General features: G+C 47.3%; 1 protein-coding gene and 1 pseudogene across 1 annotated transcript in view; both read left to right on the plus strand.

Moving 5' to 3' along the window:
• The first annotated feature begins 2,433 nt into the window (after positions 1-2,433).
• The window catches only part of DZIP1L (DAZ interacting zinc finger protein 1 like), a 55,270-nt gene continuing 40,438 nt past the window's right edge, over positions 2,434-17,265 (plus strand). The window contains exons 1-2 of the mRNA XM_025373940.1: positions 2,434-2,708; positions 14,001-14,582. Coding sequence (XP_025229725.1) covers positions 14,082-14,582 — 501 coding nt within the window. The 5' untranslated portion in view covers positions 2,434-2,708; positions 14,001-14,081. The remainder of the gene's footprint in view (positions 2,709-14,000; positions 14,583-17,265) is intronic.
• LOC112617192 lies at positions 15,143-16,580 on the plus strand (annotated as a pseudogene).

The raw sequence follows: 17,265 nt of genomic DNA on the forward strand, positions 1-17,265 counted from the left end.
CAAATGGAATCATACAATATTTCTAGGTATAAGTGGAATAACACAATATTTGTCTTTTTGTGTCTAGTTTATTTCATTTACATAATGTTTTTGCCTTGATCTGAATGTTTGTGTCCCTGCAAAATGGGGTTGAAATCTTGACCCCCAAGGTGATGGTATTGGGAGGTGGGGCTTTTGGGAGGTATGGTTAGGTCATGAAGGTAGAGTCCTCATAATTGGGATTAGTGCGCTTATGAAAGAAACCCCAGAGAGCAAGGTAGCCCCTTCTACTAAGTGAGGGTGCAGTGAGAAGATGACAGCCAGGAAACAGGCCCTCACCAGGCACCGAATCTGCCAATGTCTCTATTTTGGACTTCCCAGCCTCCAGAACTGTGAGAAAAACACTTCTACTATTTATATGCTACCCACTCAATGGTATTTTGTTATAGCAGCCTGAATAGACTAAGACAGTTTTCAAGGTTCATTCATATGTCAGAATTTCCTTCCCTTTTAAAGTTAATATTTTTTTTTTTTTTTTTTTTGAGACGGAGTCTCGCGCTGTGTCACCCAGGCTGGAGTGCAGTGGCGCGATCTCGGCTCACTGCAAGCTCCGCCTCCCAGGTTCAGGCCATTCTCCTGCCTCAGCCTCCGAGTAGCTGGGACTACAGGCGCCCGCCACCACGCCCGGCTAGTTTTTTGTATTTTTAGTAGAGACGGGGTTTCACCATGTTAGCCAGGATGGTCTCGAACTCCTGACCTCGTGATCCGCCCGCCTCGGCCTCCCAAAGTGCTGGGATTACAGGCTTGAGCCACCGCGCCCGGCCTAAAGTTAATATTATATTGTATGGATATACCACATTTTGTTTACCCATTAATCTGTTGATAGACATTTGAATTGTTCCCACTTTTTGGCTATTGTGAATAATGCTATTATGAACATGAGTATATGAATATCTGTTTGAATCCCTGCTTTCAGTTCTTTGGGGTATATACTCAGAAATGGAATTGCTGGATCTTTTGGCAATTCATGTTTAATTTTTTGAGGAACTACCATTGTATCCACAGTAATGGTACCATTTCACATTCCCACCAGCAATGCACAGGAGTTCCAGTTTTCCTGCATGTCCTTGACAATGCTTGCTCCCATACACATTTGCTTTGGCTGCCTCAAAATGTAGAGCTTGGCAGATTGAGACTGTGGTGGGAAGAAAGCCTTTGCAATGGAAAAAAGAGAAAGAGGGAGGGAGGGCGAAGAGTTGGGGGATGGGAGAGACAGAGAGTGTGAAAAGGAGCTTTTTTCCCCCACTCTTCCTGGACCCTCATGGGGGCTGCACAGACTCCTAGAACCTTCAAGTAGCAAGACAGAGGTCCCCTCCACCAGCCACAGAGCTCTCCATACACCTGGCCTCCTATTCCCAGCAACTTTGAGGAAGTATTTTTTTTAATTGGCCATGGTTTTATCAAAAGCCTATTAAGTTTTTGCCACAAAAGGATTTTCTTTAAAATAAAAATAAGGGTAAGTATTTGACTGATGTCCCTTGGGAGTGCTTTAGAGAAGAGGAATGAATACTGACATGTCCTATCTTCCCAGATGCAGAATTGTAAAACAAACAAACATAATTGCTTTTCACATGTAAAAGAAAAGTGACTTAGAACATACTAGCGTTTTCTTTGCCACGAAAGAGTTTACTTTCAGTGACTAAGCCAGAACTACTAGAGTTGTCAGGCCTAGGGACAGGACACATGGCAAGTGCTTAGCCAGGCTGGCCAGGACTGACCATTTCTGCAAGGAGTCCACAAGAAGGCTCAGGGCAGCCCTTTCCTGCTCCTATCAATTTGAGTTGAGCAACAAACCTTTTGACCAAGTATCAGCTCCAAGGCACAACCCACAGTTACGGTGCCCACAAAACAGAATCTCAGCACAGCAACTACTGGCTATGGGAAGCGATCAGAGACTAACATCAGGAGAAAAAATACGTTTTTCAGTCCTGGGTTTCCAAGTTGGCATCCCCAGGGCAAACCAGCAGGTTGGGAGGGTAGGGGCTGGTGGGTGGGGGCTGCGGAGGGAAGGTGGCTGCCATTTGTCTGATCAGACCTGGGGCACACCCAAAGAACTCTCCTAGCTTGGGATCAGGTCAGGAAGAAACCAGGACGGTCCCTTTAGGAGAGTGAGCAGGACTATCTGCCCGGGGGGCTGCGCCCGCCCCTGCACAGCAGGCCATCAATTGTACCGGAGGCAGGGTGTGGGGAAACCGGGGCAAGTCCAGCCTCTCAGCAAGGCCAGGAAGCCATTCACTTGGATCCTGGATTTTACTAACGGATTAAACGTGGCATTCTCTCCTTCCCCCATCCGTTACAGACCTAAAAATAGCTCGTCCCAGAGGGGCCGGGAGAGGCTCCACCTCTTCTTGAGGTGGGGCGGGGCGGCTGTAGTGGGAGCGGGAGGCACCAGAGACCCCAAGTCACGAGCTGACTGGCGCACCAAGGAGCTCTCTGCCCGCGGCCCCGCACCGGAGTGGGCCGGGCAGGCTCTGCCTCCGCCACAGAGAGCGCCCGGGCTGCGGGGAGCTGGGGAAGCATCCCAGGAACGGCCGGCGGTGAGCATTCCGGGAACTGTCTCTGGGCTGTCTGTGGCGGTGGAGCAAGTCTGGAGGCAGGACGTGGGGCGAGTAGGGGAGCCGCCACCTCGAGACGTCTTCCCGCCGCCCCCGGTTCCGGGCGACCCCACGGTGAGCGGGCCGCGCGGGAAAACTATGCCAGGAATTAGTCCCGGGAGCGGGGCGGGTGGGTAGCTTGGCTGCACTCCTGAGGATCAGGGATTCGGGAGGTTAAACATTAGCCGGGGCGAACTCCCTACCGGGGTGCAGCGGGGCGCAGGAGGAGCCGGCTGCGTGCGTCCCCATTGCCCAGGGCGCGCCCTTCCGGCCCGGCGCCGCCCTGCACGCCGGCCGCCTCAGCCTGCGCCGAACCGCGGCGCCCGGGGAGGGAAGGACCCGCGCGCCGGGCAGTGAAGGCGGGAGCGGGAATGACGGGATGCCCCAGGTCTTGGCTACACTGGGAAGACGGACTTGAGTTTTTAACTTTTTGTAAAAAGAAAAGTGATTTGGGAGGGCTTGATGATCTGAGTGCCTTAGGTAAAGGAGGATCTTTTAGTAAATAGGTGATTTAAAAACAATAGCATTGGCATCTTTCGTTCCCCTTCTTCCTTTCCTGGGCTGGACCTCAGCAGGAGGCAGACGTGGTATTTTCATCTTGAGGTGGCTGCGAATAAAGTCCACCGAAGACCTGCTCAGTGCAGGACAGGGGTCCAGGAGACGGCAGAGGAGGAGGTCCGAGGGGGCCTGGGCAAGGCCTAGTTCAGGGAGCCCTTTCTGGGGGCCCAGGGCCTAGGCTGCCCCTGCCTGGCCTCCTGGAATTCGATTTCTAACAGGACTTTGGAGAGAATCCTGGGAAGTATGGGGTCTTCTGACTTGGCTTCTCACACCCTCATCTGCAGATAGGGTGGGTGACCTCTCTCTTCTCAGTTGCAGCCCCTAACACCTCTCCACACCCCTCCCGGATGTGAGGACTGGCCAGTGAGAACAACCCCGCTTAGGGAAGGCTGATCCTCCAGTCAAGTGGCTGATAAGGGACCTTTTGTCTGTCTCGGTTAGCACCAAGGGTCTGGAGACACCTACCTCGTCTGTCTCAGTCAGCACCAAGGGTCTGGAGACAACTACCTCATTTTGATACTATCTAAATGCCTCATGAAGTTGTATGCTTCAGGTTGGAAACAGAAATCTGAATTCATGTGGGCACCATAACTGTGGGTTGTGCCTTGGAGCTGATATTTGGTCAAAAGGTTTGTTGCTCAACTCAAATTGACAGGAGCAGGGAAGGGCTGCCCTGAGCCTTCTTATGGACTCCTTGCAGAGATGGTCAGTCCTGGCCAGCCTGGCTAAGCACTTGCCATGTGTCCTGTCCCTAGGCCTGACAACTCTAGTAGTTCTGGCTTAGTCACTGAAAGTGAACTCCTTCGTGGCAAAGAAAACGCTAGTATGTTCTAAGCTAGTTTTCTTTTACCTGTGAAAAGCAATTATGTTTGTTTTACAGTTCTGCATCTGGGAAGATAGGACATGTCAGTATTCATTCCTCTTCTCTAAAGCACTCCCAAGAGACATCAGTCAAATACCTACCCCTATTTTTATTTTAAAGAAAATCCTTTTGTGGCAAAAACTTAATGGGGTTTTGATAAAACTATGGCCACTTAAAAATATCTCCTTAAAGTTGCTGGGAATAGGAGGCCAGGTGTAAGGAGAGCTCTGTGCCCGGTGGAGGGGACCTCTGTCTTGCTGCTTGAAGGCTCTAGGAGTCTGTGCAGCCCCCATGAGGATCAGGGAAGAGTGGAAAAGGAGAACACAACAGAATCTGAGAATAAGTCTAAGCTCTGCAGTGGTAGTACTTCAGGAGAGCTCCCAGGTCCCTGTTATCTCCGTTGAGGTCTCTGGAGCTCCCTTGCATACTGTGTGTGCATAACCTGTTTGCAAACTGTGCGAAGGTTGCCTTGGCAGCCACAGCAATTAGCATTAATGACACGCCTGAGCTCCCCCAGTGGGCACTGCTGAAGTTAGCTTGGGAGCCAGGTCAGGTTTGTAAATGATTGCCTGGCAGCCACCTTGGAAACTTGGCTCCCTCAAGTTCTCCTCTTGACTGCATTCTTGAGGAAGCAGAAGAGACAATAAGATGGCAATGTTGTTGTTGTCTAGCTGTCAGTTTATGTTTAAAAAAAAAAAGATGTTTGGCCAATTTTGAGGAAGTTACTTTTGACAGATTATCGGTGGACTGGTTTTAGAGGAACCATAAAGTCTCCAGGGATTGTTTCACAGTGGGATGGCTGTGAGGTGGTGAACAACCTGTCACTGGGAGAGTGCAAAGCAAGGGTGGTAGATGGGTTTTCTATGTTCTAGATGGGTGTGGAATTGTCCCAGGCAGAAACCAACTCTTAACAATGAAGCAAGTTTGAACGTAGCACAAATATTCTTTTGGGTCCTTTATTCATAATATTGGTCTAGGACTGGGAAGTTTCCCAAAACCCTGTCATTATACCTAAAGGTGATTAAACAGCTTCAGTTTTCCTAATGACAGTGAATCATTTCCCCTCTCTCTCTTTTTTTTTTTTTTTTTTTGAGAAGAAGTCTCACTCTGTTGCCCAGGCTGGAGTGCAATGGCGCGATCTCGGCTCACTGCAACCTCTGCCTCCCAGGTTGAAGTGATTCTCCTGCCTCAGCCTCTTGAGTACCTGGGACTACAGGCGTGCACCACGACACCCAGCTAATTTTTGTATTTTTAGTAGAGACAGAGTTTTACCATGTTGGCCAGGCTGATTTTGAACTCCTGACCTCAGGCCATCTGTCCACCTTGGCCTCCCGAAATGCTGGGATTAGAGGCATGAGCCATTGCTCCCAGTTGACAGTGAGTCATTTCTACCTTGTGTTTCTATTCCCAGATGTGGGAAAAGCAGTCTGCTCAAAATTCAGTCTGGATAAAGCACGATGTCCTTGCCCCTAGGGTGTATGGTTTCCAGGTAACATGCAACACTCTCATTCGGTTTTTTGTCTGCCTATCCTAGTCAGGACGCAAGCTGTGGAGCTGAGTCGGGTTCAGACAAGCCCTGCTGAAATACAGGGAGAATTTAGAATCTCCAGCACTAACCCTGTCGTGATTTGCTGTGAATTCTGTCAGTGCTTGTACTTTGGTCAAGAAAACTCAGGTATTGTAATTTCCATAATGAGAAATAATTGGTATGTCATCATCATCATTATAATCATTATTAAGAGTTTGGCATAATTGAAAAGCTCTGGAGTCAGACAGAACTTGGCTTGAATCTTGGCTTCATTATTAGTAGCTAAGTGAGCAGGGCCCTTAGCTTCTCTGAGCCTCAGTTTCTACATCTGTGAGATGAGACAAACCATAGCCATCTACAAGGCTATATGAGTTTAGAATTAGTACTTTTAAAGGCTGGCACAGTGCCTGGCATATAGATGTTTGAAAAATGTTAACTATTATACTATCATCATATCATAATCATCTTCAAGTTCCACAGTGCTGCTCCATCTTTATTTATTTATTTATTTATTTATTTATTTATTTTTATTTTTTTTGAGACAGTGTTTTGCTCTTGTTGCTCAGGCTGGAGTGCAATGACACAGTCTTGGCTCATGGCTCACTGCAACCTCCACCTCCCGAGTTTGAGCAATTCTCCTGCCTCAGCCTTCCAAGTAACTGGGATTATAGGCACCCACCACCACGCCCAGATAATTTTTGTATTTTTAGTAAAGACGGGGTTTGACCCTGTTGGCCAGGCTGGTCTTGAACTCCTGACCTCCTGTGATCCACCTGCCTCAGCCTCCCAAAATGCTGGGATTACAGGTGTGAGCCACCGCGCCTGGCCCTGCTCTGTCTTATAATGCTAGAGCTCTTAGGACATCTAAGAATTGGACCCTTAGGGTTCTAGAAAAAGACATGAGTAATACTTTTGAGGTGCATTAAAACCTCATGAACTCAGACCCCTAATTCTGTGTAGCTGGGAGTGGGGCTGCCACCTTCTGTGTTTATGGAGTACGCTCAGAGTGTAAGTGTGAAGGTTTCAGGGCTGCTCAGGAAGCAAGCTCCAACACTGAGGCCATATCTTGACAGTCAGCGTGGGCGCTGCGACTTCTCACTGATATGCCTGATTCCACCTGCCAGGGCTCCTGCACTCTCAGCTCTTATTGGTAGCCCATGGGATTAAACTATGGATGCAGATGGTCAACAAATCAGCATTTACTAAGTCTGAATGGCATTTCCCTCCAACGAGTCTGAATGAGGGATTCCTAACTCAGCTTTTACTCTTTTTTTTTTTTTTTTTTTGAGACGGAGTCTCGCTCTGTCGCCCGGGCTGGAGTGCAGTGGCCGGATCTCAGCTCACTGCAAGCTCCGCCTCCCGGGTTCCCGCCATTCTCCTGCCTCAGCCTCCCGAGTAGCTGGGACTACAGGCGCCCGCCACCTCGCCCGGCTAATTTTTTTTTTTTTTATTTTTTAGTAGAGACGGGGTTTCACCGTGTTAGCCAGGATGGTCTCGATCTCCTGACCTCGTGATCCGCCCGTCTCGGCCTCCCAAAGTGCTGGGATTACAGGCTTGAGCCACCGCGCCCGGCCAGCTTTTACTCTTTATCCTAATTCTTGGCAGTCCATAGTCCCATTTATTCAAGACCCTAAGAATATAGAATTTTAAGTCAGATATTCTGAGATTTCAACAATTTTGCTCAGTTCAGTAGCAATCTGGGTGCCAGGTAATGGGCTGGGGACGGGGATACAGCAGATATGAATAAGCCATGGTCTCAGCCCCTGTAAAGTTCATAGCCAGGGGAGTGGGGGAGGAAGGAGACAGAAGTGTCCTGGTATGGGCCCCTCCTTGGTGTTCCCAGAGAACCCTTTCCCAGCTCCTGTCTTGGCACTTGCCACTCTGTGGGTTAATTTCTGTGTATTTTTCTGTCTCTCTGGAGAAAAAAACTTTGGAGCCAGACACTATCACTTACTAGTTGTGTGATTGTGGGAAGGTCATTTCCCCTCTTTGTTTCCTCTCTTTGTTCACTCTCTGTTTCTTCATCTGCATAATAGGTTGTTGTGAGAATTAAGTGGGATAATATGTATAAAGCCTTAGCACTGAGTATGGAAAATAATAGAATTCCAGAAATGTGAACTATTTTTATTAACAACAGTAGGGATAGTTGCCCAGGTCATCATTGATCCCGAGTGCCAGTCATGATGCCTGGCACTTAGTACGGCCTCAGGAATCATTTGTTGATGGGATGGAGATATGAATGTTGCAGAGACACCCTAACAGACCAAAGTGTATGCTCTGTACTCTGGAAGCCCAGGGGAGGGGCAGGGAACTTTGACTGTGAGCCTAGCAGGGATTTATGGTGATAATCATTTATTTATTTATTTATTTATGTATTGTGGGAAGTTTGTTTTTTATTATTATACTTTAAGTTCTAGGGTACATGTGCACAACATGCAGGTTTGTTACATATGTATGCATGTGCCATGTTCGTTTGCTGCACCCATTAACTCTTCATTTACATTAGGTATTTCTCCTAATGCTATCCCTCCCCTCTCCCCCTACCCCACAACAGGTCCTGGTGTGTGATGTTCCCCACCCTGTGTCCAAGTGTTCTCATTGTTCTATTCCCACCTATGAGTGAGAACAGGCGGTGTTTGGTTTTCTGTCCTTGCGATAGTTTGCTCAGAATGATGGTTTCCAGCAAGGACGTCATGACTAAAACACCAAAAGCAATGGCAACAAAAGCCAAAATAGACAAATGGGATCTGTTTATTTTAGTTTTAATTTTACTTTAAGTTCTGGGATACATGTGCAGAATGTGCAGGTTTGTTACATAGGTATATATGTACCACAGTGTTATCAACCCGTCATCTAGGTTTTAAGCCCCGCATGCATTAGATATTTGTCCTAAAGCTCTCCCTCCCCTTGTCCCCCACCCCGCAAAAGGCCCAGGTGTGTGATGTTTCCTCCTTGTGTCCGTGTGTTCTCATTGTTCAACTCCTACTTATGATTGAGAACATGTGGTATTTGGTTTTCTGTTCCTGTGTTAATTTGCTGAGAATGATGGTTTCCAGCTGCATCCATGTCTCTGCAAAGTACCTGAACTCATTCTTTTTCATGGCTGTGTAGTATTCCATGGTGTATATATCCCACATTTTCTTTATCCCATCTGCCATTAATGGGCATTTGGGTTGGTTCCAAGTCTTGGCTATTGTGAATAGTGTTGCAATAAATATGTGTGTGCATGTGTCTTTATAGTGGAATGATTTATAATCCTTTGGGTATATATCCAGTAATGGTATTGCTGGGTCAATTTGTATTTCTGGTTCTAGATCCTTGAGGAATCGCCATACTGTCTTCCATAATGGCTGAACTAATTTACACTCCCATTTGGAGGTAATCATTTGTTAGCAGGGCCTTGAAACATGCATCGACCTTTAGTTGGAACACAAGGAGGTGGCAAAGGACCATCTATACCAAGAGGCAGCATAGAATAGGGGTTAGGAGCCCAGACTGGAGTCAAGCTGCCTGGGTGTGAATCTTACCTCTGGATCTTGGGCAAGCTTCTTTATTTCTCTGTGACTTAGATGATAATAGTACCTCCTCAAGGGCTTGTCCTGAGAAATATGAGTGCTTCTTTGTAAAGCTTTTAAAAACAGTGCTTATACATAAAATAAACAGCCCAGAGGTATGAAAGTGTGGAAGGCAAGTAATACGGTTACATGGGAGATGCAGCTAGAAAGGTAGGTTTGGAAACAGTTCATCAAAGTCTTTGAATATCACTCAGTGTATTTGGAATTAGCCAACAAGGAACACAAAATCCATTCCTCTGTGGCTGGAGCTCAATAGTGGTTTCCCACTTTAAGCAGGGCCTGCACTCTCAGGTTTGCCACGATCCCTAATGTTTCCTAATCCAGCACTCCACAGATTTAGTGATTCTAAATCAGTAAGTCTGGGGATCTGCATTTCTAACAAATTCCCAGGTGATGCTGATGCTGCTGGTCCAGAGACCACATTTTGAGAACCACTGCCTTATTGTCTCTTGGACACTAAGATGGCGAATGAGTTGCCGTTTATCATCACGCATGTACTGTGGTTTATTTCACATCTGCTACATTTTGTGCATTTAATGTTACTTTTCTGGCCCTGGTGGAACTTGGGTTTGCAATTCCTGGCACAGTCAGTATGGAATGGTTGGGTATAAGATCACAAGAGACCGAGGGGCTACAGAGACAGAGATTTGGGGGTGACTGAGGCTCAGCCTAGAGCAAGCCTATAGTAGCCGAAGCTGTGAGCTCATTCCTAGGGATAGCGTGCAGGGAGAAATGGGTTGCAGGTGGAGAGCAGAATATCAAGGGGGCACTGGCACACCCTGTCATAAAAGAAAGGGGAAAGAATAGTTACTGTTTAAGGAACAGCATTCAAACAGGTAGGAGGAGAGATGAGAGAGAGAGAGTGGCTGATGGAGAGTTCTTGACTTTATTATTAGAGAGAAGACTGTTGGCAAACATCTGAGGCCAAAGCTTAAATAGTTAAACAGTACAGTTCTCAGGTGAGCTCACCTGAAAGCTGGGACATCAGGAAGCAGGTGTCTTATTACCCTTGCCCACAGCATGCCTGGTAACCTGCTGTTGCTCTGAGGCACAGCTTGTTGTGAGCAGTCATCTCTGAGGCTCTGGTGGCACAGTTGCAGCTTTGGAGCTAAGCATGGTGAGTATCATGTCACCTAACTCCTTTTTTTTTTTCCCTCATAACATGGCAGAAATGTGCTAGTTTTCTCATGGCCATGGTGGGGGGCTTAGGTCTGGCTGGTTTTCTTTTTGGAGTACTTGCTGGGAAAGAGATTCTGAGAAAGGGAAGGATAGAGCTGAAACTGAAAAGGTGGGCTAGTGGCATCCTGTAGGCAGTCTCAAGACCAGGCTAAGCGGTTTGCATTTGGTACAGTGGGAATAAGGAGCCGTGCCGAGCTCCAGGGTGGGGAGCAGCTGTGTGGTTAGTATAGCTCCATAGCCCAGGACCTGAGCTTAGGCAGGACCCACATAGGCATACTATAAATGAGGAGTGAGTAAATGGATGAATTGGAGGTTTAAGGGATAAAGGATGATAATCTGATCAAAGCAAAATTTTAGGAGGAATAGCCCCAAGAATCAATGTTGAGTGGTTCAAAGTCCGTAAGCTTTGGTGCCAGATGAACCTACAATTACACTTCAAATCTGGCCTCCTGTTTTCATCCATTTTGTACTCTCCAACAGAGTAACACAGACTGGGTAATTTATAAAGAAAAGAAATAAATTTCTCACAGTTCTGGAAGCTTGAAGTCCAATGTCAAGTCCAATATCAAGTCCAATATCGAGCTTGAAGTCCAATATTGGGCAAGGGCCTTCATGCAGCATCATCTCTTGGTGGAGAGTGGAAGGTCAAGAAAGCACAAGAGCAAGAGGGAAAGGGACCGAATTCCTCCTTTCATCAGGAACCTACTCCTGTGATAACTAACCCACTCCTACAATAATGACATTCATCCATTCATGAGGGCAGAGTCTTCGTGACTTAATCACCTCTTAAAGGTACCATCTCTCAACACTGCTACATTGGGGATTGAGTTTTCAACATATGACCTTTGAGGGATGCCAAATTTGTAAAATGAGCATAATAATACCTGTTTGTAGGTTTGTATTAGGAGTTTGTATCTAGCATAGAGGGTGGCACTCTCTGCAGAGTTGCCAGTGTTATCACTGAGCACCTTCCCCTTGCATCTTCTCCAAGTCTCATAGCACCCTGTGAGGTAGGCAGGGCTGGCCTGTCACTGCCTTTCACAGAAGAAGACAGAAGAAGACAGTGGCCCCCAGCCTAGTCCTACCATTTTTTAAAGGCCTTCTTACTTCTGAAGCTGATTACTTCTTTGACTTTCTGTTGCACTTTTTAAAGTCTGAATCATGGACCAGGTGCGGTGGCTCATGCCTGTAATCCCAGCTCTTTGGGAGGCCGAGGTGGGTGGATCACGAGGTCAGGAGTTTGAGACCAGCCTGACCAACATAGTGAAACCTTGTCTCTACTAAAAATACAAAAAATTAGCCGGGTGTGGTGGAGGGTGCCTGTAATCCCAGCTACTCTGGAGGCTGAGGCAGGAGAATTGCGTGAACCCGGGAGGTGGAGGTTGCAGTGAGTCGAGATTGCGCCATTGCATTTCAGCCCGGGTGACCGTTCAAAACAGTCTCTCAAAAAAAAAAAAAAAAAAAAAAAAAGAAAGAAGACTGAATGATGTAATCTCGAAAGGACTTGATTAAATAAGGTAAAATGTTCCTCTTGTTGCCTTAGTCAGATTCTCACTTATGCAAGAGCTGAAGTTCTATGTTTGCTTTTAAAAAATAATAAAAGTGATAGAAGATGGTGAGAACTTTGAATAGTACAGAGAGGCAGAAAGTGAAAAATAAAAGTCCTCTAATCTCCATTCTCACTTCCCAGAGGCAGCCATTGCTAATAGCTTCTTGTCTATCTTTCCAGAAACAGTCTATGCTTATGAAATAATATACATAAATGAATCGTATATATGAATTATAAATGAGCATATTTTATTCGTTATAAAACTAATTATAACAAATATGAGTCTTTTCATATGTGTGTGTGTGTGGGTATATATGTGTGTGTATATATATGTGTGTGTGTATATATGTGTGTGTATATATGTGTATATATGTGTGTATATGTGTGTATATATGTGTGTGTATATATATGTGTGTGTGTGTACAAATATGTGTGTGTGTGTATATATATATAGACTCTCCATGTCTGTGGATTCTGCATCTGCAGATACAACAAACTGCGGATCAAAAATATTTGAAAAAAAAAAAGGATAGTTTCTTCTGTACTGAACATGTACAGACTTTTTTTCTTGTCATTATTCCTAAATAATTAAGTATAACAGCTATTTTTATAGCATTTACATTGTATTAGGTATTATAAATAATCTAGAGATGATTTAAAGTTTATGGGAGAATGTGCATAGTATATGCAAATACTGTACCATTTTATATAAGCAATTTGAGCATCTGTAGATTTTGGTATCTGAGGAGGGTCCTGGAACGAATCCCTCATGGACACTGAGAGTCGACTGAATATGTATGTATGTATATAATGATCATCATTGGTCTGTGAAGGCCTATTTACCTGTCTATCTGACCATCACCACCCACACACCATCCATCTATTCATTTATTTGTCCCCATTCCACACTCCCGTTTCCCTCCCTCCTCTCATAGACAACCATTCTAATATGATATATATCTTTCACTTTGGTGAGTTATTAAATATGATTATATTAATGTCATTACAACACAAATAGAGGTATATATGCCTATTTTGTGTGTGTTTACATATATATCTCTCAGAGATTATAATTTCGTATCAGTATGTATAAGTCTGCTTTATACCAATCGATAGCTGCATAATATTCCATTGCCTAGAGATACATTGTACTTTGCTTTCTTCTACTTTTTCTTGTACTTTGCTTGTATAAAAGATACTACAATGACAATTTTTTCACAAGTACCTTTGTACATATGAGTTTGTCTGTAGCGTAATTATAATTTTTAGTAGTGGAATGTTCAAAATTCCCATTGATATTGTCAAATTCCTCTTCAGAGAGTACAGTTCATATGCTCACCAAGAGTTTTGAGAGTAGAATCTGAGTCTTGGCAAACAAACTGGAGATCTTTTTACTTAACTGTTAAGTTAAAAAAGCCCATGATGGATTGAGCATCACGTGGCAGACTCCGTGACTCCCTTAAGTCCCTCTTGACAGGGGTGGACATCATTTCACTCACATTCCAGGAGAGAGAACTTAGTCATATGATCACATGTTATTGCTGGAGAAGCTGGGAAAGGTAGTTCACTCGTGTTCTACTAGAATCCTGTAGTTACAGGAGAAAGAGAAGACAGGGTAGATATTAGGTACCTTGGTCACTCACAGCAAGTTGTTGGACTTTATCCTGATATAAAAATAGGGTTGCAGAAGGACCCATTTCTAAATTTGATAGCCACCTGCTGACAAAGGCCTTTGCCATGCACTCCTGCAGTGGAGGTGGGCTTTGCAGAGGGGGCTCACTGAGGACCTGCTGTGTACCAGGCACTAGGCTGGGTGCTTCACTTGCCTCATTCCTCACCACATGCCTACACAGTGGGCCCCATGTTCCTCCTTAGACCCAGGAGGCTTAAAGATGTGCAGGGACTTGCCCAAGGCAGAACATTCGAATTCACATCTGTGTGATTGCAAAGCCCACATTTTCTTTCCACAGCTCTGGCCATGTCAGCACACACCATGAATGCTACAGCTGCTGCAACGACACCTCACTTTGCCCCGCTTAGGCCCTTGCTGGCCAGATATACAGTATGTGCAGCCACACACACCTCACCTAACTTGGACTCTCTTCTCATTTTCCAGGCCTTCTCTCAGCTCCTTGGCCTACTGCCGTGGTCTTGGTGCCACCCTCCTCTGGTGGTCAGCTCAGGGCTTCCTCTGCCCATGCAGTCCCCAGCTGCCACTGCTGAGGGCCTCAGCGGCCCCCTCTTTGGGGCCTACACGTTCCCCACCTTCAAGTTTCAGCCTCGCCATGATAGCATGGACTGGAGGCGCATTAGCACCCTGGATGTAGACCGCGTGGCCCGGGAGCTGGATGTGGCCACTCTGCAGGAGAACATTGCTGGCATCACCTTCTGCAACTTGGACCGGGAGGTATGCAACCGCTGTGGGCAGCCTGTGGACCCGGCACTGCTCAAGGTGCTGCGCCTGGCACAGCTCATCATCGAGTACCTGCTGCACTGCCAGGATTGCCTGAGTGCCAGCATTGCCCAGCTGGAGGCACGGCTGCAGACCAGCCTGGGCCAGCAGCAGCGTGGTCAGCAGGAGCTGGGCCGCCAGGCTGACGAGCTCAAGGGTGTGCGGGAGGAGAGCCGCCGGCGTCGCAAGATGATCAGCACCCTGCAGCAGCTGCTAATGCAGACAGGCGCCCACAGCTACCACACGGTGAGGAATCTCCACCGGGCAGGCAGAGTGGGAGGGCTGTGCGCCCCAGCCACTGGGCAGCTGTTGCCACTGGGCAGCACTGCTGGGGCCACAAGGCTGCTGGGGGCTGTTCTCACTGGTTAGGAGCAGATTTCAGAGATGCTGCTCGTGGCCAGAGAGCCTGGGGGTGTCTCATTAGGCTCTACTGTGTGTGTGTGTGTGTGTGTGTGTGTGTGTGTGTGTGTAGACTGTACATGTGTTGGAGGTGTGTGTGTTTATGGAGAGGGTGCATGTCTAGTGTATGTATATGCATGAATGTATGGAGAGTGTGTGTGTGTTTGTAAATGGTGTGAATACGTGTGTGTGTTTAGTGTGTGTGTATGTGAATACTTGAGGGTACCTCTGTGTGTATGTAGGGTGTGTGATGTGTAATGTGTGCTCGTACTATATTATAAAGGATACAACTCTGGAGCATGTATAAAAAGGTGTATTAATAGTGTTTGTGACCAAGAAGCAGCTTCTCTGCTCCTTCTGGAATCTCCGCCTGGTTCAGCCCACCTGCCTCTGCTTCTGCTTCTACCATGTTCATCAGGGTGACCCAGAAGTCCTACAAGGTGCCACCTCTGGCCCCCGGGCCTTTAGCAGCTGCTCCTACATGAGTAGGCCCAGTGCCTGCATTGGCTCCTTGAGCTTCTCCTGAGTGGGCAGCAGCAGCTTCCGGGTTGGCCTGGGTGGAGGCTGTGGTGGGGCCAGTGGCATGGTAGGCATCACTGCCATCACAGTCAACCAGAGCCTGCTGAGCCCCCTTAACCTGGAGATGGACCCCAACATCCAGGCCATGTACACCCAGGAGAAAGAGCAGATCAAGACCCTCAGCAACAAGTTTGCCTCCTTCATCGACAAGATGCGGTTCCTGGAACAGCAGAACAAGATGCTGGAGACCAAGTGGAGCCTCCTGCAGCAGCAGAAGACGGCTCAGAGTCAACTCGGTCAACATGTTCGAGAGCTACATCAACAACCTTAGGCAGCAGCTGGAGACTCTGGGCCAGGAGAAGCTGAAGCTGGAGGCAGAGCTTGGCAACATGCAGGGCCTTATGGAGGGCTTCAAGAACAAGTATGAGGATGGGATCAATAAGCGTACAGAGATGGAGAATGAATTTGTCCTCATCAAAAGGATGTGGATGAAGGTTATGTGAACAAGGTGGAGCTGGAGTCTCGCCTGGAAGGGCTGACTGACGAGATCAACTTCCTCAGGCGGCTGTACGAAGAGGAGATCCAGGAGCTGCAGTCCCAGATCTTGGACATGCCCGTGGTGCTGTCCGTGGACAGCAGCCGCTCCCTGACATGGACGGCATCATCGCTGAGGTCAAGGCGCAGTACAAGGAGATCGCCAACCGCAGCTGGGCTAAGGCTGAGAGCATGTACCAGATCAAGTATGAGGAGTTGCAAATGCTGGCTGGGAAACACAGGGATGACCTGCAGCGTACAAAGACTGAGATCTCCGAGATGAACCAGAGTATCAGCCAGCTCCAGGCTGAGATTGAGGGCCTCAAAGTCCAGAGGGCATCGCAGATGCCAAGCAATGTGGGGAGCTGGCTATTAAGGATGCCAACACCAAGCTCTCTGAGCTGGAGGCCACCCTGCAGCGGACCAAGCAGGACATGGCGCGGCAACTGCATGAGTACCAGGAGCTGATGAATGTCAAGCTAGCCCTGGACATCGAGATCGCCACCTACTGGAAGCTGCTGGAGGGTGAGGAGAACCGGCTGGAGTCTGGGATGCAGAACAGGAGTATCCATAGAAAGACCACCAGCAGCTATGCAGGTGGTCTGAGCTCAGCCTATAGGGACCTCAACAAGCCCTGGCCTCAGCTACGGCCTGGGCTCCAGCTTTAGCTCTGGTGCAGGCTCCAGCCCCTTCAGCTGCACCAGCTCCACCAGGGCCACTGTGGTTGTGAAAAAGATAGAGACTCGCGATGGGAAGTTGGTGTCCGAGTCCTCTGACGTCCTGCCCAAGTGAACAGCTGCGGCAGCCCCTCTCAGCCTGCCCCTCCTGTGGCTGCCCCAGAGCCCAGGATGATGGTGGGAGGCTGCTGTGTAGGGTAGCACAGGGAACGGGAGACCCACCTGAGGCTCAGCCCTAGCCCTCAACTCACCAGTGGGGGAGTTTACTGCTTAGGGACCCCACTTGCCCATGCCCATGCCTCCAGCTACAAAACAATTCAATAGCTTTTCTTTTTTTTTTTTTTTTTGGTCCAAAATAAAACCTCAGCTATCTCTGCCAAACAAACAAACAAACAAAAAACAAAAAAATAGTGTTTGTGTGTGTGTGAATGAATGAATGAAGGGTATATATGTGAGTAAGAGTGTGTTATATACTTATGGAGAGTGTGTAAGGATGCGTATGTAAAAGAAGGATGTATATGTGTCTAAGAGTGTGTTTATAGAGGGTGTGAGTGCGTGCATATTTATGTATGATGGAGGATTTGTATGTGTGTGTAGAGGAGTGTGTTGTGTAAAGGTGTGTGTGTGTGTATGTGTTGAATCTATGTGTGACAAGGGATTGGTGGAGCCAGGCCTATTCTGGAATACTGACTCCATTATACTACTAAGTGACAGTTCATTTCCCAAAGCAGCATGAGCATTTGAATGTGTCTCCACGGAAGTATGGATTGGGGACGTTTTTCCTTTAATAAAAATTGTCA

This window comes from Theropithecus gelada, chromosome 2 (genome assembly GCF_003255815.1).
Source record: "Theropithecus gelada isolate Dixy chromosome 2, Tgel_1.0, whole genome shotgun sequence".
Classification (NCBI taxonomy): domain Eukaryota; kingdom Metazoa; phylum Chordata; class Mammalia; order Primates; family Cercopithecidae; genus Theropithecus; species Theropithecus gelada.